Source organism: Nymphaea colorata, chromosome 5, assembly GCF_008831285.2.
Source record: "Nymphaea colorata isolate Beijing-Zhang1983 chromosome 5, ASM883128v2, whole genome shotgun sequence".
In the NCBI taxonomy this organism is placed as follows: domain Eukaryota; kingdom Viridiplantae; phylum Streptophyta; class Magnoliopsida; order Nymphaeales; family Nymphaeaceae; genus Nymphaea; species Nymphaea colorata.
This window is the reverse complement of record NC_045142.1, coordinates 773,547-795,950: the sequence shown is the minus strand read 5'-3', so window position 1 is coordinate 795,950 and position 22,404 is coordinate 773,547. Positions and strand designations below refer to the sequence as shown.

At 38.9% G+C, this 22,404-nt stretch overlaps 3 protein-coding genes across 6 annotated transcripts; all 3 read right to left on the bottom strand.

Annotated features, from left to right (window-relative positions):
- Nucleotides 1–4,712: 4,712 nt before the first annotated feature.
- Nucleotides 4,713–7,526, bottom strand: LOC116254121 (uncharacterized). Of its 2 annotated transcripts, none has more exons than XM_031629235.2 (4): nucleotides 7,229–7,526; nucleotides 7,106–7,149; nucleotides 6,854–7,009; nucleotides 4,713–5,253 (listed from the first exon to the last, which is right to left on the bottom strand). In XM_031629235.2, the coding sequence occupies exons 2-4, from the start codon at nucleotides 7,115–7,117 to the stop codon at nucleotides 4,750–4,752; spliced, it is 672 nt and encodes a 223-aa protein (XP_031485095.1). In that variant the 5' UTR covers nucleotides 7,118–7,149; nucleotides 7,229–7,526; the 3' UTR covers nucleotides 4,713–4,749. The 2 variants fall into 2 exon arrangements, with proteins under 2 accessions (XP_031485095.1, XP_031485096.1); XM_031629236.2 differs by having other exon boundaries at nucleotides 6,854–7,003.
- Nucleotides 7,527–10,601: 3,075 nt separating this feature from the next.
- Nucleotides 10,602–12,591, bottom strand: LOC116254678 (uncharacterized). Its single transcript, XM_031630216.2, has 2 exons — nucleotides 12,278–12,591; nucleotides 10,602–12,169 (listed from the first exon to the last, which is right to left on the bottom strand). The coding sequence occupies exons 1-2, from the start codon at nucleotides 12,454–12,456 to the stop codon at nucleotides 11,209–11,211; spliced, it is 1,140 nt and encodes a 379-aa protein (XP_031486076.1). The 5' UTR covers nucleotides 12,457–12,591; the 3' UTR covers nucleotides 10,602–11,208.
- Nucleotides 12,592–14,620: 2,029 nt separating this feature from the next.
- LOC116254858 (probable trehalose-phosphate phosphatase 6) lies at nucleotides 14,621–21,620 on the bottom strand. 3 transcript variants are annotated; one of them, XM_031630471.2, is made up of 12 exons: nucleotides 21,444–21,620; nucleotides 19,212–19,567; nucleotides 18,051–18,191; nucleotides 17,880–17,951; nucleotides 17,202–17,324; nucleotides 16,997–17,053; nucleotides 16,673–16,774; nucleotides 15,996–16,073; nucleotides 15,795–15,864; nucleotides 15,639–15,709; nucleotides 15,428–15,520; nucleotides 14,621–15,038 (listed from the first exon to the last, which is right to left on the bottom strand). In XM_031630471.2, the coding sequence occupies exons 2-12, from the start codon at nucleotides 19,539–19,541 to the stop codon at nucleotides 14,922–14,924; spliced, it is 1,254 nt and encodes a 417-aa protein (XP_031486331.1). In that variant the 5' UTR covers nucleotides 19,542–19,567; nucleotides 21,444–21,620; the 3' UTR covers nucleotides 14,621–14,921. The 3 variants fall into 3 exon arrangements, 2 of the variants coding, with proteins under 2 accessions (XP_031486331.1, XP_031486332.1); XM_031630472.1 differs by lacking the exon at nucleotides 21,444–21,620 and adding an exon at nucleotides 20,530–21,437; XR_007573487.1 differs by having other exon boundaries at nucleotides 14,983–15,038; nucleotides 15,428–15,546.
- Nucleotides 21,621–22,404: the final 784 nt, after the last annotated feature.

The following is a 22,404-nucleotide window of genomic DNA, read 5'->3' as shown; positions in this document are numbered from 1 at the left end:
GACTCCATGGTACCTGCATCTACACAGCCAAAAAATGCATGCATGCATGCATGCAAGCAATACAGTACGTGTGTGGGTGCTCGCCAGCCAAGATGCAGCTAAATCGAATCTAACATCTATTAAAGCAGCAGGAGCCTGTACAGCTTGCTAGGAATTTGGACTCATAATTCAAGTCAAAAGGAGGTGCAGGGTTCAATGCCTGGGTTGCTTGTCTTGATATGTACTGAATTGGTAGGGGTTTGCTCAGACCAGAGAGCTAATCATTTTTAAGGTATCTTCTTGTATAAAATTTGAATTTTTCAACCATCAAACTACGCATGTTCGGCTTTTTATGTTCGAAAGTTCGCGCATGTTTTGCTGTTCTAGTACCAACAGTAACATAGTCATGGATATAGGTAATATATTGAAATAGTTGCACTTTTTTGATGATCAAAACCAATGTCATTCTTTATATTGTCTTTTTCTCTTCTGAGTTTCCAAACAAAACCTTTCTAGGTAACCGATTGCTTAGATTGCCAAACTACAATGATATAAAACATGCCTCTTAACAGTTACTGACCGGTTAAGCTTCAGCAATGTGACGCTTTGATGACTGAGATCCTTTATAATATGTGCTGTTGCTTGTTGCCTTGATACCACCATGGATTGTGGTCAGGGTCCCCACTCTTCAGCGTTCATGATTTTTTGACTGATTTCAAGTACCCTCTGTATGTACACCATCATGAGGATGATGTTCATTAAATGCATTTTTGACATCAGTGAAGCAGCGCCAAAAAGCTTTTCTTCCCTTTGGCATAACCCCCTGACATACCATGTGACATTCACCTGACCTTCCATTGAGATGCTTCTGACCTCTTACCCAAGACATTGCAATGATTCATGCCATGGTTGTTACTGTACATCCTGCAAAACCTAACCTCTGCTCAACTTCTTGCTCATCTCAGAGATGTTGTGGACTCTGAGTACAGAAATGTCTAGTAGTGTAAGACCTGTCCCGAGGAAGGTTCTTCCTTATTAAAATAGGAAAAGAAAATGGAGCTATATGTCTACTGAAGGAGCATGGTTTCTGAAACTAAGCTTTAAATCCATCTCTGTTCAAAGATGAGGATCATCTTCTTGATTGCCCGCATCACATTTGTTCTTGGCAATGTTAATTGTTGACTGCTGAGCCAAACAACTCCGTTGATTAGAGGGAGAAAGAGAACGGTGTTCTTTTGCATTTTAACCGAGAGCTTCTTTATTTGTTTAACTCTTCTTGTTGTCACTATTCATGGGTCTTTATTGGCCCCGTTCTGTGTAATTGGCAGGAAGAATGCATGTATTATCAGCTATATCATTAGTTTTATTTGGATATTGTTGCTCAGGGTAGTGCAGATTATCAGGATAATCTGGGAAAAAGCGAACTGGTGTGTGTAACAGGATATATGCAGGTCTGTTCATTAGATTTCACTTGGAGGATAGCTCATATTTTGGGTCAGAATGCACTGATGGCCCTAGTTTTGGCAATATTTTTTGGGATTGGAAGGTTTTTGTCTGGATTGATCCAACCTGACTTGTTTAAGTTGCTCCGGTCCAGTTCAGATCTGGCTAGAGTGCCAAATGCTATTTAAAACATGTTATCAGAATTATTCGAAAATGATGTCGACCGCAACTGAGTCCACATTTCACCCAAACCAGTAAAAGAAAATTACTGGCAAACATGACCGATCAAATCTAAGCTTGATATTTGGCTGCGACGTCTATTTTTTGTCCTGTTCCTGAAAGTGGAAGTCTTATTATTAGCTATGAGCCTATGGCATGTAGAATACATAGAAATGAGAATGAGAAAACTTGGATCTGAATTCCAACAACTTCTCTTGAATCTGCTCCATTTTACCTTTTCTGAACTTGTTTAGGATCCTTTTATACAACAAATTAAAGCTTATCAGATAGCAGGAACACCCTGTGCTCTTGAAACTATGACTGATTAGTTTGGAAAGTTTGGGTGTTGTTCATCGTATCGTGTTCATTTTCAATCTCTGCTCCAAATTAGTGGTGCAAGGATATGTGTGAATATTTGATAGATAAAATCAAATTTCCAGCCCGAGACCAATATACCATCTTCTCTACCGGCGTTGTTAAATTTGGTTCATGAACATAATAACCGGAGCTGCCGTTTTGGTGAAATGGCTGCCGATCGTCATGAATAGGTCAACAATATAAACTGGCCACCGAATCGAATCAGTTGGTTACAAGTTTGATTTGAATTAGGTCATCAATAGAAAAGCCAGTAAACTCTAGTTTGTACTCGGATTTGATAGATAAATTGTAGATTTGTGTTGATTCAAAAATTTTTTAAAACCAAATTTAATTCATACCGTATATGATCAGGGTGCAATTCTGTACATGTTAAATTTATTGTCACTTTTACTAGATCCAATATGCTTGTTGGTAGTTTTTATCAGATCCCGCAATATCATAAATTTATGGCTTTGGATTCGCTAATAACCTGTTTGGTTGGAGGGAAAGAGAATGAAGGAACAATGAATCCTTGTTTGGTTGGTTAATTAAAAAGAAGGAAAAAAAAGTGAAAACAAAAAGTTTGTTTGGTTGTAAAAAGAGGAAAAGGAAAGAGAACTCTAATGTAAATCCAATCCCTCCAAAATTGGAGGGATTGAAAAGGAAAGGAAAAACCTATCCGTTTTATACCCTTCCCACCCGCCCGCAAAAGAGACATCAACCGAACTTGCATGATTCTTTCTCTCCCTCCTTGCCACTGGTTAAGACACCGATGGTAGCCGGGTCTCCCTCTCTTTCCCTTTCCTCGAGACTTGGATGATATTTTACAACGGTGCCTTTATCAAAATCAAGTTTTTGTCATTTTTATGCCATCCAATTAGCGCACATGAAAATGTCATTTTGTTTGATATAAATTTTTATCATATTTATTAGTATAGAATGAAATGTCGAGTGTAAATGTGGTTCTTCTTTTATTGAATCAAAAAATCAAATTAAAAATATTTTTATTTAAATGACAAATTTTTTAATGTTAAGGGTATTATTATAAAATATTATAAATTCTATCCTTTCCTTTTCGTCCCTCTCTTTCCCTCCATCCAAACAAAGTGCTCCTTTACAATTGTTTTTGGATTCAGGCCTAATAGCAGTGTTTTGGATTTAGATCTGGATGTAGGGGAATCCCCTCTCAATCCACATCATTTGCGCTGCTGCGTACCGACACACCGGTAAAATAACTCGTTCTTTTCGGACAACGTGCATTTGCAACCGGATACTCTGCTCTACTTTCATGCACATCGAAAATTACCGCTATTAGATCTCACTCCAAATCCAAAACCAATTTGGACAAATCTGATGGTGAAAAGGTAGCGAAATCCGGCACCTTTTATGTAAAGATTATATATATATATATATATATATATATATATATATATATATATATATATGTTTGGCTCAGATTTCTTGCTGAATCATACTTGGTTAGATTTTAAAATCTGAATTAAGTGCGACTTATCAAATCTAAATATCTGAACGTAGGTCCAAAATCATCCTGAAAAAATAAAACCCACAAACAATGCACATGCAGAAGAAGATGTTTCCAACTCGTTCTAATGTGAGGAACAGATGTCCCTTCTGGTTCTTGTACAGGACGCAAACAAGAGAGATTAGTTCTGCAGAGGAATGCATTTTAAGTGTTAGATTTCAGATGTTCACATATTCCGACTCAGATATAAATAAAGAAATGTTTATTATCCGAATTTAATTTTTAATTTCACATCCGAATCCATTTTTTAAGCTGCTTCCAATTTTTAAACCAAATCCAAACCGCATTAAGATATGTCAAAAGATGACTTTCAAAATATATGAACATTACATGTAATCTATTTATTTAAAATCAAATCTGTTCCAAATCCGTACCAGATCGGATTTTATTTGAGTCTTAACTCCAATTAGATTTATTAACCCGGTGTTAATTTTTTTCCATGTATTATATTTTAAATAGTTCAATCGGATATTATGGACATCCCTACTCACATACTACGTCCTATATGTTCTGTTCCTTCCTGTATCATTGCAGCAGATGTTCGTGTTCTCCTCTTTCATCACATGGGTAGAGTTAGAACACCTGGAACACTTAAAATAGACCTTCTATATGAACGATGTGCCTCCACCACCGGCAAGAATGCAGCCGTTTCCCTTCTTTCCCGGGGTTGAACTAACTTTAAAGGTAAAACTATGGTCAAGAGAATACCAATCTATACTGTTCAACAATCAGATAAGACATGGTAAACATGCCCTTTTCAGGTCAGTCAGCAGGTTGGGCACATTTAGAAAACCTGGTGCTTTCCCAGCTTGTCCAACAGCAAATTCAAGACACAATTCCTTGATTGCACAATCAAGTTCTCTATGACTCAAAAGTGAGGAAATTTTCTCAAAGAGTAGCTGGCTAAGATCAGTTCAAATCTTTTACAGATTTTGATGTCGTTGTAGGTATCACTACCACAGAGAAGTGAGTTGATTGGTAGTAAGAAGAAAATCTGAAGGATGTCAAGTCAAAGCAACTTGGATTCCACCATCGTGTTGCTTAAGCTTATTTTTGGTGTTATCCACACAAAGATTGGTAGTCGACGTTTGCCCTCAACTCCAACCAGAAAAAAAACATCGCAGATTCCTTTAACACCAACTGAATCCCGTAAATTTGCATCTTTGACAAGTGGAGACCTTGAATTTTTTTAGTTCATTCCAGACTCTTTACAGTGTGGTGTCACTGCATACGCACGAAAAAAGCATTGGAATTCCAAGCACATTGTTTCTGCTACCACCACAAGACTCTCTTTGATTTCTCTTGCTATTACTTGTGTCAAAGACGGTGCCCGACTTATGCACAGTTCTTGCTATAACTACAGCAGCTCTGTTGTTCATGCTCAGCGGAACAGAGAAACGACCATGTAGCAAGGAGCTCGTCTCCAACACAGCATCGGCGGATGCACTACACAGGAAACAGACTGATTTTCTGGCCTTGGTGGTGCTGGCAGCTCTTCTTTCCACCTCAAGGAAGTGACCGAGTGATGGCGGCGAGTTCGCCTGGCTGCTGAGTATTCCTGCTCTTATGAGCATATTCAACCAGGCGCTTGATCTGTAGTTCTTCCTGGTTGCAAGGTTGTTGGTTCTATAAATTGGTAGTGCTTGATTTGGCCGAACTCCAAGGAGGTTCCCCAGTGTCACACTGTTCTCATGGAAAGATGACCCAGTGGACTGTAAGAGAGTGAATATAAGTTAGCACTGTGATGATCTCTCTCTCTCTCCCTCTCACTTTTTCACACACACACACGCACATAGCCACAGACAAACACATAACCTATCAAGGTAAATTAGCACTTTGATGAAAATTGTTTCATGGCAATCTCTGTTTATTGTCAAATCCCTCTCTCTCTCTCTCTCTCTCTCTCTCTCACACACACACTTTTATAAACAAAACGATATTTTTATGCTGATACATTTCTTTTTTTCCTTACTGAATGACTATAACTTAACATGGTCCCGCATTGATAAAATATCCAGGAGAGAAAGGGCATGTTTCACGTTTGCAAGAGAACATGACAATTGGCAGATGATAAAACAAAACATTTGAAAAATCCCATAATTTCGAACACACAACGGTACAATTTCACCAGACAATTGTAATTGAAAGTTGGAGATTTTTCAGGGGGAATTTTTAATATTACAGGCAGCATCAGACACGTTAAAGGACAAGTTTTTCAGAATCCGGAGGTCCTTTTCTTAGACGTACCCTGGAACAGTGAAATTTTGAACGCCCTGTTGTAGATGCGGATGCTGCAATACTTGTTTGATTCAATGTAATACCAAAGGACAGATGAAACTAAAAAACAAAAAAGAGGCTAATCTTTCAAAATCTCAAGGCTCTTTCTTAGAATTTAGAACTTCACTGAAATTTTGTCTTTAAGCGTGACATTTGAAAATTTGGAAATCGACATCGTAATACTTGTCTGACTTAATGTAAATAAAGAAACACAGCAAAGTCGGAGAAAAAAGGGGAAAGAAACCATAAAAAAATCCTGAGATTAGACAGAACCAGGACAACTAGTAATGGTCACACAGTTTTAGATGGGAAAGAATCTACAGAAGGTCAGAAAACTAATCCATATTGTTATGCCCTCACTGTTCAAATTCACCATTTCTGAAAAGAGAAACCTAATTACTAAACGGAAGTCCGTCAAACATAGACTAAAACTTCATACAAATGAAGAGAGTAAGCAAAAAACTAAGGTATATGAACACTGCAACCATTTTCACCTTACCTCTTACAGAAGACCCACGGTTACTTAGGCTTTTACTCGGGAAAGGGTCTTTACAGTAATTGGTAATCGTATAGGAAATAGCAAGTTAAATTTTGTAAAAAAATCACAATAGACAGGGCAACAATATGGTGCCGTCCATAGGGAAAAAGAACTGCAGTTTGCAGATAAACGGTGGTGTTCTGCAGCAGAAAACTTTGACCGGGACATTTTTCTTGCTAAACTGCACCGACACCAAAACTAGTAAATAGCCAGTGGGAAGAATTCCTATAGCATATTCATTAAGCGGCTGGCGGAAATTAAGAGAGGCAGACAATATGAGGTGGGCAGCCGCAGTTTTTCAAACCCAAGAGAAAAATGCGTGTAGGCTGTGCAGCTATGTGCATTTTTCAAGCCCCAACAGAGAAGAATGCCGGTTCTCATAATCTCATTTTAAAGATAAGGTGAGACTAGCCAAAAGAAAATCATAGACATAAAATGATGAAAACGATGAAGAGAAAGAAAGAAACGAGAAACTTGCAATACAGTTATTCTCCTACCTGTGTTTCCAAATCTGATGAAGAAACAGAGGATGAAGTGGGAGAACCAGTCACCCAAGTATCCAATGAAATGGGTTCTGATAGATCCCTGTTACCACCCAGCCCAACTCTCCTACTCAATGGCTGCAACCCAAGAGGCCACCCATCTTCCTGCTCCTAAACAAACATGAATTAGAGGAGAAAAGCGCCAAAAAAATATAAACCAAGAACCAAAAAGGGTAGGGAACAGAAGTGTAGAAACCGGAACCCAACCTGATGCGGCATGCTTCTGTACTTGTTCGGATGATCTAAGTACACTGGAAGAAAGAAAACAGAGAAATGTCAATTCATCCAAAACGAAAGACCTCTGTGCAAGATCAAGGACTCATGAGCTACCTCAGTTGGAAATTTAACTTTCCAAGGTATAGAAGGAAAGATGCAACACAGTTTCTTGGAAGCTAATGAAAGTATTGGGGAATGGGCAACGAGAGAGAGAGAGAGAGAGAGAGAGCCTGGTCAAGTCGGTGGATGTGAAACTGACAACTACCAAGGCGAAAGCAACGAATGAAGGGTTGGAGGGCGTTCCTTCCCTCTCGCTCTCCAAAGTTTTTGAACTTTCTTCTTTTTTTTTTTCTCCTCTCCCCTTATGCGTGCCCACTGAGAAAAGCAGCCATAAAGAAATATGCTGTCTGAATCCTTGGCATGGGCAGCAGCAAAGCAGTCTTTGATGCCTGCGCGACAAATTTATCTTATTTTAAGGTATCTTAAATGACCAATTTGCTCCTGAAGTGGATCCTTGAGCTAAGGGCTAAAATGTTTTGTCTTGAACGAAGATATCCAGATCTGTATCCTCTTTAAAACGGTGGTAGGATCTCTTAGACTTACTTTTCTGTCGTAAACTTCCAGCTTCAACATAGGTAGTGAAATGATACTCTTATAACTCATTGAATCCAATAGAATCCTTTGTTTATAGTCGATAGTCTTGATATGTGTGTATGTGTATGCACAAGCTTAATGTGCTGTTTTAGTTAACCTCTAGCTTAGCTGCCATGTCAAACTCCCGGCAGAATGTGCCTAAAATTATACCCGAATTCCGGCATACGACGGAAAGAACTCCGTCCTTCCGGTGCTCAAATGGTAATCAAACGCTAAAGAAATCCTACGAGGAGAATGGCAAGGATGTCAAGTTGAAGGCTGTAAATCATGTCTAAACTTTAAAGCTCCTTTGCCTTGAGTTTTTCCTGGTGTTGTCTTTTGTAAGCTTTGATGGTCAAAGCTCATCTTCAATTACAAAAGAAAAATACAAATCAGTCTCATTAACCTGCTTAAACAATTTTTTATGACACAAATTTTGGATTCTAACTTAGTATACAATGAAATCAACCTGACCTCAAGTTAGAAAACCCAAGAGACAGATCCAATCTTTTGCCAAATCACATTTTAAATGGTAAAGCCTGGAAAAAGTGTATCATTATGTAGCGAACTAACGTTACAACATCCCCGAATTTAATTTAGAGCTTTATCAACTTCTTGGCTATAACTAAGATCAATTTTGATGTGATTTGAACGTATTTACCTGTGCTTAAGGAGATCATATGAGCTTCTCAGTGTTATAGTAGGAGTGCAACCAGATTGGATACGAAATTGAAGTTTTTTTTTTTTTCAGTCTTATTTTTCCGGTTTCAGACCCGAACTCAGATTTAGTCCTTGGATACTAAATCCGACCCAGACAAACAAGGGCTGTTTTGTCATTTAGTAAGTCGTCGGTCAGCCCACCGACCAAGAAGGCAGGCAGGTTGCGCTCCAAAAGTTGGGAAATTACAAGGCAAAAGCCGGCCCTTTTAAGATGACAAAAGTACCCTTAAAATGTGCTGCAACAGTTACCAGTTGGCAAAATGACAACCCCGAGCAACTTTTGTCATTCAGTGCATGTTAAGGGTGAAACTGGTAATTCAATGAGCCATATTCTTTCATCCCCGAAGTCGCCCATAGCTTTAACTATAAGTTCTATTTTGAATCCTATCATTTGCTATTTTTCAAATACAAGCATGAGCTTTTGTCATTTTCATTAAATGGCCTAAGGAGGGACAGAATTTCATGCCCTCACCCACCCTTACAGCTGCTGAACATACATATAATAACCCTTCAGAAACATATAAACTAGAAAAAGCAACTTATTGTTGATGTTGTGTGAATGAGGAGAAAAAGGTGAAAACTCCTTCAATGAGGGATGATATATTATATTATGTTAAGACCTCTTAAACACAATGACGTGTTCGGAAATCGGAAGTCCTTGCAGCCAATGTGAGTTATGATCTTTTTTTGGATAAAACTTGAATCCCGAAAATCGCCACAAGGGAAAAATAAAGGCCGACACAAACTCGCTTCCAGTGAAGCGATTTTTAGTTGAAAGTAGACAGAAAAGTACGTGTTTTCCATCTTTTCTGTCAGGGGCAGGGAGAGGGAGACCTCCTGCCAGCAAAATCTTGCGGGTTTGAGTCCTTTTACGAAAATTTATAGGAATTGATATTTTCGGGAGAAAGCGGAAGCCCAGAAGCAGGGAAGGGAATCCTTTTGGTAATTTACTATCTTGTTTCCAGAGAAGGGAAAGGGGGCGGAATTTCTTGGGAAGAAGAGCCGTTTAGGCACGCGCAGGAAGAGAGAGGCTCATATTCAGGGGCGATGATCATGAAAAATTATTGAACAAAACAGAGAGAGAGAGAGAGAGAGAGAGAGAAAAGGGGGAAGAAGAAACCCAATGCGTTTGCTTTTGGCCCATGCCAGTAGGACAGGAGAAAAAAGAGCTCTCGGCTTTCTGATTTGAGCAGCATTTTAAGATGACATTTTCTGATCTCTTTTATCACGTAGATCCCAAGTTGGAAATTGTACTGAGGTCGACGAGCGCGTGAAGGGGTTTTTACTACTCTTCCCACAAGAGTTTACATCTGAGTTTCTCTGTTTAGATAATAAACCATATCTCTTTCTTGTTTCACTTGAGGGTCACCAAGCTTTAGGAGGACAAAGCGAACCTGAAGCTAGAGCATTGATAGAACTGAAACTTGATTCAAGGTCTTTAATTTTACACCTTTCACATTTTCATCTAACCATGCACCTGGTTGCTATACACGCCACGTATGCTGGTATTAATTGATGAGTTAATAAACTATAGCAACTTTATATTACCAAGGACATAATAAAATCAACATCACACAGTGCAATTAAAAAATTGATGAGATAAAAGATCGTTAAATGTTAGAAAACATCCAATTTTAATGCAACCTGAGCTGTGAGTTTTCATGCTCTTGATTTTTCGTTTCACACATTGAAATTATGTAATCTAAAACTTGTTTTAAATTTTACGTAAACTACATTTATCAAATTACTTTGATAATCTGATTACGCAGTCGAAAATTGAATGTTGCTGAGGTCAGATTTCAAGACGGAGAAAATACTCATTTATTGTCCGCATAGAAAAGAGAAGAAGCACCAAAATGATTCCTTCAGATGAATCAATACTGCCAGACACACATCAGATCAGACCACTAGGCTCCCTGCGAAAATATAATTTCTACTGTTCTAGTTTCGGAAAACTGGAAGCCTAAGAGGCCCCACCTTCCACTGCGATCATTGGCTTACATCTTCAAAACTTCTTTCCATTCCGCAGATGAGATTTTTTTATTGAGTATGAATCCGCATTCTGATCCAAAACTAGGGCGAGGAAACGCATCGTTCTGTGCAGATTTCAATTTCCAAGGAAAATCAAGTCCTCGGTCTGCATGTTACTATAGTCAGAGTGCGGTCGGACCCAGCCCCTTCTTCAGCATCAATTGCTTGTGCATCTTATTATTATTATTATTATTATTATTATTATTATTATAGCATTAACTTTGAGTACCTGATTCTGGACTCAGATCTGGAAGAAGAAATTTATTGGAGATGACTATTACCTTATTAATTTTAAAATTCCCCACGAAAATAATTAATTTGTGAAAAAAAATTATAAAAAGGCACTTATATATTGATGGTATAGTCCTCATTTAATCTTTTAAAAATCTTTCAACCACTCTAAGACCAACAAAGACTGATTGAGCTCTTGGCGTTGCTTGAACTGAAAAATAACGAAAGTTTTATGAAACTTGTCCTTTCAATGTCTGGATAGCTTCTTGTATCCGTGTCCATGCGAGGTTCTGAGGCATTTAAAAGTACGGGTCAAATCTGATGAAAGATGCGATCCACCTTCTTCAGCCTGGTGCGGTGGTGCCCCCACACACGCACACACACAGCACCGACACAGAGGGGGGGGGGGGGAGAGAGAGGTCTCACGCGTGGAAGAGCTTGAGCGCCAAGTCATCGAAGCGTCAGAAATGCAAGGGGTCTCACGCGTGGAAGCGCTTGAGCACCACGTCATCGAAGCGGCGAAACGCAGAGGAGTCGAATCCGGCGAGCATATCTCCACCGTCCCCAGCTCGGGCTCCGGAATCCGCCAGTGTCCGGAGTTCCTCCGTCGGCCACTCGAATATCGCCTTCTTCATCTTCTTCCTTATCTTGGAAGCGGCCGCAGAGAGAAGGGAAGGGTGCAAGTAATCTTCAAGCCTCGCGTGCTCCTCCTCTCCTCGTCTCGCCCTCGGCTTTTCAGGTTTTCCCTCTTCCACTAGAGTGTCCGTATCGGAGACGAAATCGCCGATGTTTTTATGTTTTACAGTTTGGCAGGACCCTGGGTCGACTACTTGTTCAAGTATCATTGGCGTCTTCTCCGACTTTTTCAGAAGCTTCTTAATTTTGAGATCGGCGATGGAATCAGTGGAATTCAGCAGCGGCTCTAAAAGTTTCGGTTCCTCGTGAGGATCGAGTTCTGAATCGGGTGTGAGGTCGCTAAACTCTCCGAACTTCGCCTTTGAGCTCTCAATTCTCTTCACATCCTGGCAGCTTTTGAGATCAGAGTCTAGAGATCCATCATTAAGAGCGATCGTCGGTGTCGTCCGCTTGTCGGGATCTTCTTGTGGCTTGGAACCGGAGATCAGATCGGCGGACTTCCAGGGAACGCTCTCGGAATCCAAAAAGAGTTGATGTTCCTTGAAGGATTCATCCACGAAATCGGCAATCAACAGAGCTGAATCGTCGACGTTGAGGTCGTCAACCGCCCCGGATTTGAGTAACCGTCTCGGATTATCGAGGGATTTGAGTTCGGCGATCTGATCGCCAGAATTTGTGTAAACCTCTGCGAGCTTCTCCAAGCATTTCGGATCCTCAGCCTTTCGATCAGCAAATTCGTTTCTTACATAACGGGAATCTTGCGTAATCGGCAAACTCTCGCAGTTTTTCCGATCATCGCTTCGTCTTGCATCGGCCAACGGATAGGTTAAATTTCAGAGTCCACTCGATTCAAAAATGGCGGGAAATCCAGAGAGAGGAAGTTCAGTAGGAGACCGAACGGAGGAGAGTTACCTGAAGGAAGAATCCTGTGAAGGCCGAACCAGACGTCTCTGGATGTCCTCGATGGAGGACAGCAGACTCGGTTCTCCGGGTTCCTTCTTCTCCCCCATTTCTTCTGGTCTTCTCCGTCTCATGGCAGGTCTTGGCGGGCTGACGATTTCAGACAGGAGCCGCTCAACCGTTGGATACATTTGTCCTTCTCAGGAAACAGTAAGGGTATTTTGGCACTTTCCTAGTAGGGGACGGTCCAATCCAACACCATTTCGATCCAGTCCAAATATGCACAACATCAATGAACATCATTTTTCTTTCATGAGATAAACACAGTCCTTTAGATCCTGCATTTTAGAAACATGGTTACTAAATCACAATCTTCCTCTTACAAAAGGCCCTAAATTCTTTTTCCTTTTGTTTCTGAAGTAAGATATACGAATTTTTTTTTTTATTTAAAATAAAACAATAATAAAAGTGAACAAATGTTCCTTCAATGGTGGAAATTAAAAAAAAAAACATATAAACGAAAAAACCATCGGTAAATGTTGTTTTGTGACTAAAAATTTAAAATCCATCGCTGAAAGCACCATAAATTGTTTCTAGATAAACCTTTTTTGTTTTTAATTTTTAACCAATATCTACATCGAACAGACTCGAAGCTTATCTAATTGACATGTTAATTGGACCCATCGATAATCTCATATTTAGCCAAGCCAACCAGATTTACATATACGAAGTTCATTCTTTTTACGGGTCATCAAAAGTTCATCTGGATGTAATAGTGCTAGTCAGGTTTGGATCTGGAAAATGGTCACTTTATCTGGATCTCAGTCCAAAATGATTGAGAGGATAAGATGTGGTTACTTGGATTGTTGGTAGAAGCCAAATTTCATCCAATCATCTGGACAAGTCAGATGGTCCATTTGGCCTAATTGGCCGACATCGTGTGAGGCCCACGTTGCTTCACTGGCGTTTGTTATGGGCTGCCTGATTGGCCTGCTTGACAAAGACCCGTTGTTAACACAAAAACATGGAAGATTCAAAAAAGAAGAAGAAAAGAAAGAAAGAAATAAAGATAAAACAGAGAACTTTAAAAATTCAAACCAAGACGAAACATCTTGAAAGCTTTTTTAGAAGAGAACAACAAAGTTTTTGGTCTCTTTACTTTGTGTCACTTCAATCGTGAAGTTTCAATTTCCTGTCCTAAATATGCAAGCATGAAAGACGAAGAGGCTTCAACAGTGGGCTCATTGAAATTGGAAGTTTTTGGCGTGGCATAATGAATGAGAAATTGAGCCTCTACCCCGTTGTGGACCCTCTCACCTTCTTCTTGCTTGGGATGGAGGGAATCTCGTCATGGCCACTTTTGTCCATACAAGGAGATAGAAATTCATGTGATTGGGACAGAATATATGCAAGGAAAATGGGATATTGATATATGATGTGATGAATTAGAACCACAAAAATAAGAAAACCATGACCATTTTCAGACAAAGTTCCGAAGGTTAAGCTTTTATATCTTCCTTTTAAGGAGCAGGTTACAAATTATAGATACCAAAGATGAAACCCTTTCCCTTTGTGACAAAAATGGACATGAAATCAAACATGGTATTTAATGGTAAAAGAATCAACTTTTGTCCTAAAAGCAACCTAATGTTTAAATCAGAAATTAGAATTAGTATTTACGAACATGTTAGCATGTGTACCTGTATTAGAGTTCGAGTGATTATGGTCTAGTTTTTGTTCATGACTTAAAGTATTATGGTCTAGTTTTGTTTCTGATGAAGTACTTTGAAACTGTGCCGTTGAGTTCCAAGAGATTCAGATGGTGGAGATTAAATTGCAAATATAAAAACCAAATGTTTTAATTGTCCAAAATGCCTTCAAAGGAGTCAACGATTTTTAGATTTTCAATTAAGGCACTTTCTCCCTCTCCTCATTTAGAGTGTGTTTTGGACTAGAAAAAAAAGTCTCACTTCCATTGTAAGTTCATCTCCACCTTCAGATCTTTTTGGAATTGATGGTTCAGATGATTCCTATCGAGATATCAAAGGTTTGGTAGCTATCTGTTTTCCATATATATAAAGAAATTGAAATCAGCCAAATTCCAGATGACAAAATCTTTTAAAATCCGTCACTAAAAACATCATCGATATAGATGGTTTATTTGCCTTTCTTGATTACAAAATTATTTAGGTTGCAGTGAGCTAATTAAACTTGATGTGTTTTAGCTTATCATTTTTTCATTGATCAAGAAGCCTTCAAACACGCACGCACACACAACAACACACACACACACACACACACACACACACACACACAGAGAGAGAGAGAGAGAGAGAGATGCTACAAAAAAGGGCTTCGATTCTCTAGATAAATACACAATTAGCCGATGCTTACGCAGGCACACATGCAGCACACAGATGGTTAAAAAAAAAAAAAAGAAAAAACTATGACACCCAAAATTACCAAAATGGGTTCTGTGGTGGGGAGGCATGTTAAGGAGGTCATTAGGTTATCTGGATAATTATTTTTCTCTTTTCCTTTTCTTTCAACAGATGGGTCAAGAGTAGGTAGTTACATATACACATCCCAAAACAGGACATTAGGGTCTCATAGCTTCAGCAAACCCCCCTCTGCCCCTTCATTAGTTCCTTGGCTTCTAGTATTTTGGCTTGGGTGGTCTTCTTCTCTCTGATCTCTTGCTCACTAGTTGATGTTCAGATTGTTTGGAGCAAAAACGCTTCCATTCCACAAGCCTGTTAAGAAAGTCCATAACCTGTAACAACACCCAAAAAACAAAAAGGAAATCAGCAAATCTACTAACAAAGTGAAAAAACTCACTTAACCAGAAGTATATGGCATTTGGCACCTCTGTATCACATCTTTTTTTATATTATACCATAATCATATATTTAAGAAAACAAAAATAAATAAGAAATGAATAGTATCTGGCACTGACACCTATCAGATAATGAACCAAGCGCTTCGGTTCAGGCTGATTTTTACAGCATTGGCTTATGTGATGTCAGATTCCGGGACCAATTGTTGCCTTCTGTCATTTATTAAAACCTTTTGTTGCTTGCTCTATGTTGTCCTGTTCCTATATATATATAGAGAGAGAGAGAGAGAGAGGAAAGAAAACTCTGATTCTCAGGTAAGTCATACCTCAGATGGCTCTTGAAGAGAGTAAGATGCGTTAGTTTTCTTTGGGATTTTGGACACAAGAATTCCAAAACCTTGTCCCCTTTCCTTTAGAACCTATCGCAACATGATTAAACCAAACACTGTTTAATACATCAAAGTAAATAGAACGTATCAGCAAAAAATTAGGAGAGATCTAGTGACAAAACGTGTTTAAACTTGAGACTTTTTATACCTTGAATGCATCTTCATCGGTACGGTCGTCTCCGATATAAACCGGCAATACGTCGCTGCAGTTTGCGAGGCCTGCGAATAGATTGGGAGATAATTAACGATTGAATTTATCATAATCAGATAATAAATTGATTGAATGCTTAGGGAAGAATCTTACCAAGTGACTCCAACAAAAATTCAAGGGCCTTGCCTTTGTCCCATTTGATGGTAGGTCTGATCTCCAATACCTGCATGAATTGGGCAGGTGCAAAATATTAGCATTGATTTTGCTCTTCATGTTTCCTTTCTTCCCTTTCCTTTTTAATTATCTCCTTCATGTAAGATAAGATTCATATCCTTACAGGAATATGTCATGTACCTTTCTACCTTGGGTTAGACTTAATTTGGGGTATCCTTTCAAAACACTTCTAACTTCTTCTGCCAATGTGCTCCAGCTCTGCAACCACAAAGTCTATCACCAAGTTAATCAAACACACACACACACACACACACACACACACACAGAGAGAGAGAGAGAGAGAGAGAGAGAGAGAGAGAGAGAGAGAGAGAGAGAGAGCATTTCTATCTTGGGTTTGTTTGAAACTTTGAATGGTGCTAAAACTGTCAAAAAGTAGTTCTTTCAATTAGTTTTGATGCTGAAATCGAACTTGTACCAGTATTTTAATATTTTCGCTTTTGTGGGATCACATGCACACACAGCAATGAAGACACTAAAACTATTTAATTAGAAATTATATGTGCAGGTTGTATAAATTAACTCAGCAATGATTTTATTTCTAAATATTAGATCTTCTGCTACAAACAAAAGTTTTTGAGTGGTGAAGTGTTTTTCAAGGATTTTTAAAGCCATTGGAACACCTGCTCCTATCTCACGCATGGTAGGTTTACCTTATTCAGAAACATTTCATACTTAAAGAAGCGGATGATTCTGACATTTCCGATCGATCATTATAGAAAAAAAACTGTCTACTCAATCATTTCGTAACTTGATCGCCACCAAATATTCTGAATCTTGAAACGGAAACAGATTCATACCTTTTCATCTACGCATCGGAAGTGCACAGATGCACAGAACTTATTGTTTTCTACTTTGGCACCGGGAATGCATTTTGTCTTCTCCACCAGTGATTCATAAACCTAATTTTTGTATGGTTAATTTAAAACAATTAGAATCTAATCTTATATAAGAAAAAGACAACCGAGATAGGAAGGACACCAAGATTAAGACATCATATATTATTCGGATTTTGGATTTTTGGCTGCTTGAAATTCGACATGATCCAATTTTTTGCACATTTAGATTATCCAAAATCCGAAAATTTAACATCCCTAACCATGGTAAGAGTCATAGTTTTATACCTCATCGATCATGGGTAGAAATTCACTGGCTGGCTGGAAAAGGACAGGTTGATTGCTCTGAAACCATACAAAAGCAGAAAACAATTAATGCGCAAAAGGCAAAAGGGATATTTAATATGATTGTGAAAGAAATTAAATCTTGGTCCACAGAATAATTGCATTAAAATTAAAAGAAAAAGAAAGAAAAAAAATGTATGGTTCTCACCATCTTTCCCAAAGTCTTGGAACCATTCATTCTCAAGCATCTTGGGCTCTTGAGTGGCCCCTTGATGTCCATTCCATGGCTACCTGCATAGTAGAGCTCGGCTAGTCTCACGAAGCTATACACCTAACATAATGTAGCATAGTAATGAAAACAAAACTCAATAATTTTGCCAGCTCTATAAAATGATCGCGTAAAACATACACATTTCGTCCAAATTTAAATATAAACTTGTGTAGCAGCTTGCTGATCCTAAGCAGTCTCTTGTGCATATTATGCACACTCGACCTTTATAGTTCGATGCATTTTATGATTGTATAAGTGCATGAATATAATATGTGTATGTATATAAAATCGGAGAACATGCAACTTATTAGTTTTCCTACGTTTCAATATCTTTATGGCACACCTAAAAGAAGTAGTCCTTTACATGAGAACTTCTCATAAATTTGGTTCCAAAGTTAGGTTAAACAAACAGCTGCATCTATGTTTCTTAAAAAATATTTAAGACCACAATACAATGCGGCCTTAAATATTTTTTAAGAAACATAGATGCAGCTGTTTGTTTAACCTAACTTTGGAACCAAATTTATGAGAAGTTCTCATGTAAAGGACTACTTCTAAATCTAGAAATATTGGATTGAACTAATAAAAAAAAATAAAAATGGTTAAATTTGGTACCTTATCCAGACATCTTCCACTCACGATTGCAGTTGGAAAGTACCCGGCTGCATCTCTCACGGCCGCTCTCATCTGATCATGAATTACACCATGTAAATTATAGGAATAGAATGTGCATGGAACATTAAGATTATTGATTTAAGATAGTAAGAAGTTTAGCTCTGATATTACCGCATCAGACATGAAGGCTCTGTCCGGATCGTCGACAATGGGTGAGAGTGTGCCATCATAGTCTAGAAAAATGACGATCTGCTTGCCTTTTGATGCTTCCGTTATGTCTTCAAACATCCTCAACGCTGATGGAAGGTGCATCTATTCAGATTAACCAGAGTTCTGTTAGACTAAGTAGTTGAAATTTTCCAAAATACGGTACATCCAATATCTTAATCTCTTGCGCGTATCGCCAAACTTATATCCGAGTTGAGATTGCCCCGATCAATTACTTGAAGCCTGCTTTTAGACCATCATGATTATTCTTTTTCTACATTACAATCTAAAATGGCTCGGATTAGGATAATTTACATACATGAACAATAAAAAAATATCACCACCATATCCTAACTTTTCATATCCATTGCCATTCCCGTCAATTTAGTACTTTATCAACGTTTTGCTGTTTGATCCGGAAAGGCTAATGCCTACTCTCTCTCTCTATCTCTCTGTGTGTGTGTGTGTGTGTGAGGGAGAGAACCAACAAAATGAAAATATATTATTAAAACAGGCAACAAGATGTCACCAATTTACACAAGAGAGAGAGAGAGAGAGAGAGAGAGATGTCTAACCATAAAAGAACCAATCAGTTGAGTTTACACGCGCACACACATATACATATCAAAGACTTGTGGTTTGGTCAATAAACAGACTGTTTTATACTTCGGGGGAGCTACAAAGTCTGTCAACCTGCGTGGTTTCACCCTAAATAAACAAAAAAGAACGGTTTCCAAGGACAAGTATGAACTTAAAAAATCATTTTTTTTAATGGATAGAATACATATATGGTGATGTATGGAAAATCAGAAACTATTGTCAGCAGAGGCACTGGATTAGATTTCTCAAGTAAACAAAAGCGAATGACCCTAGTGCAGACATGATGATGCACCAAAACTTAGGTATACCTACCCCTCTCTCTCTCTCATAAACACACACTGGTACAGATATCTGTATGCCTGCAAGTTGCTTACTTAAAAATGAAAAAGAAGTTGTTTAGAAAATGTGTCCCATCCTATGTTTGGCCCATCAGTGGCCAGGCCCACCCATTCACACTCTTTGAACAGGAATCCAATGGACCAAAGAGGAAAAGAAAAAAAAAAAATCAGATGAAAGGGAACCTGCCTGTTTGTCATCAACTACAAGAGGAGGAACAGGTTTGGTGCTTGTTGGTGACAAAGCTCTCATGGAATCGAGCCACATGTTCACTCTTCCTCCAATGTCCAACTTCTTGATCAGCAGTTGGTTCTTCCTAGGGTTTGCAGCATAACCCATTGCAGAGATTGCAGCACTTTTTGTGGTCACTGCACCAGATTTCAGGTCAGATGCACTAAGAAAATGGGAGCTGCAGATTTCTACTGACACTGTGGAAGTTGTGCTGCCTGAGGTTGCTATTGTAGAAGAACTGTCTTGAACAATTAAATTCTGTTTTGTCATGTTGATCCTTTGGGACATCACCTTCCTCAGAATGAATGCCTTAGCTGCAAGAAGGAGCAGGAAAAATAGAGGATATATAAGGAACTGTTAAATATTGAAGGAATATTTTGAAGAACATGGGAATACAGCCATACATTGTGAGATTCTAAAAGCGAATAAGAAGTTCAGTGGGGATAAAACTTGTTCAAATTTTTTAATAAAGGTATACCCGATATAAATTCATTGGCATCTTATTGAATATTTTGAGCAGTATATTCAGTTTTGCTTTTCTTTTTCCTTTTCACAATTCTTTTACTTGACACCGAAGCAACAAACGATAAAGTTTTATAAGAAATTCACACAACAATAAGGCTACCAAAATAGAAAACTAAGAAAAGTTCTATACGTACACAAGAAATTTAATTTATCTGTCTGTGCTTTGACTAAATAAAAAAAAAAAACTTTTTAAGTTTTTGCCTGATCTTTTGGCTTGTTTTTTTTCAGTTCTCCTTTGGAGATTCCATTTTGCAACATGGCAAATCAGGAGTCCAAATGAAAACAATGTTGGGGGGAAGGAACATTTGGGTAGGCATGTTTACCAAATTTCACAAGTGAAAAGATACACAGTTATGTTAAAAAGAAACTGCCAACTCTTATCAGTCTAAATTTTTACTTATCCAATGCACTTCAAGTCTTGTACATGTGGTAAAGTACTGTATCAAATAAAAAAATCTAGGTATTTTATGAAAGAATGCATATTAAGAGTCCAAAACACCAGTCAAAAAAAAGAGTGGAGCTTCTCTTCTTTGAAGACTAGCAGTTTAACTTTCTAGGAGACACCACCATTGCAATAAATGGCCATCCATCAGAGTTACCCCTATCAAAAAATTGAAATGACAGGACAGTACACATGACCATAAGAAACAAGGAAGGCTACAACAGTTAAGATTCCCTCGAACTGTAACCAATCAAATGTAACACTGAAAGAAAAAAAAACAAGATCTAAATACTCAAACAACACACTCACCTCAAAACCCATGCCTGATACCTATAGTTAATCTCATAGCTGATGTAGGCCTATCATGTAAGGACACCACACAATGTGCCCCACTCTTATTTTGGAAATTCAACATTTACATGTGCAGATTGTGACTTCCAAATAGGGAGAAACCATTCATGTCCATGCCAATTATTTTGAAATCATTTTATTTTGTCTTGCAAGAAGACTGCATTATGATCAGCTCTGAACTTTCTTCATTCCTCATGACTCCGATTGGTTTTAACGATTCTGCCATTTGAACATCTGAATGACCGGGAGAAAAAGGAGGTGTGATGTGGGTGAAAGAGGAATATTGCTCCTGATGGCTAAGTTCTGATGCCTTAGCAGACATGAGCAGTAGCAGGAAATCTATCAAGGTAACTTTCAGTGATTGAACAAAACCCAATTCAATCCAGCTTAGCTCCATCGATTTTCTTGGCCCCTGCAATTGGGTCTGAAAGAGCGACGGGCATGTTCCAACTCTTTGTATCTCAGACCATCAAACCATTTTCAACGCTTGGTATCTGAAACTGCAACCGCTCAACTTGCCTTGAACAATCATCTCCTCATACAATCTCTGTGACAGATCAAAGGGACACCAAGTATGCTCTCGGAATTCTCCTCTGCAAAGAAAAATGGGAGCACCATTTTTCTACAACACAAGAAAAGCAAACCAAGCAGCCAAAGCACGGTGCCTTGTGATGATACAGACATTGGAGACTGTTCATTTCATTCACGGCAGCAGTACTCATTCCACAACAACAATCCCAAAGGAAAGAATTCAACAACGCCCCCGTCATTAAAGAGTGGGAGCCATGAGAGGAACGATGATATGGACGAATAACCAGAGAGTTAAGATTAACAGAAAGGCTGACAGACATACGAATAATTCTCTGAGTTACCTGCAATTATTGACTCGAATCTCCCAGGAACTCTGATCTCCTGAATCAGAAACTACCTTCACCCTCTCTTTCTGACTTTCGAGTCGATAGCAGCTGGTAGAAGACACAGAGCGAGAGAGACCATGAAGAATCATAAAACCACAACAGAGAGAGAGAGAGAGAGAGGGAGGGAGAAGTGGGGATGAGTCAAAGGCGCAGGGTGCTTGAGGGAGATTTATAACCGGCGAGTGGACAAGACAGGTGCCTGCAGTAAAGAGAGAGATACTGCGTGTGGTTGATTTGTGGCTGACCTCCACCCGGAGGGGTAAGTGGGTCCCGCACCCAAATCCAGAGGGCGAACAACTGCGCACCGCGTGCCGAAAGTGGGCCCACGACCACGTGGACAGAACGTCCGCTTCTGGTTGGCTGGCTGGAACCGTGGGGCCCCCGTTCTGCCTTGACTCGCTTCTTCTCTTCCAACTGCCAAGACCCGATACCACCGGGTCCGCTCCAATACCCGGCCTCTCAAAATTGGATTGGATCCACACGACGCAGAGGGATCTCTAAAGTGTCCAAAGATCATCGGTGTAGTTGGTGTTTGGATCCGAGATGAGTCCCTTCTCAAAACGATACAGGGAATCGGATTGTATCGATTTCATAATCCAAGTCGAAGGAATGTCACCAATTTTAGTTCAAGTGGTTTGCATTTTCTATTGGAACTTTGAAATTAATTATACTTCTCTTTTCTTCTTTTTATTTAATAAGGTTTTGGACACACTCATTGATGACATACATACATACATGTAGCAAACCAAACCAGTTTGACATTGCCAGTAGTGGAGGCAAGGCAGTTGTGGGCAGTTGCCCACCCCAAACAAATTATGTTATTTGTATTGCCGCCTCTATAACTGTTGTTATTTACATACATGTGCTTCTTTTAAGTTTTTAAGCTAAAGTGTCAGTGCCGCTTAGCAAAAAATTT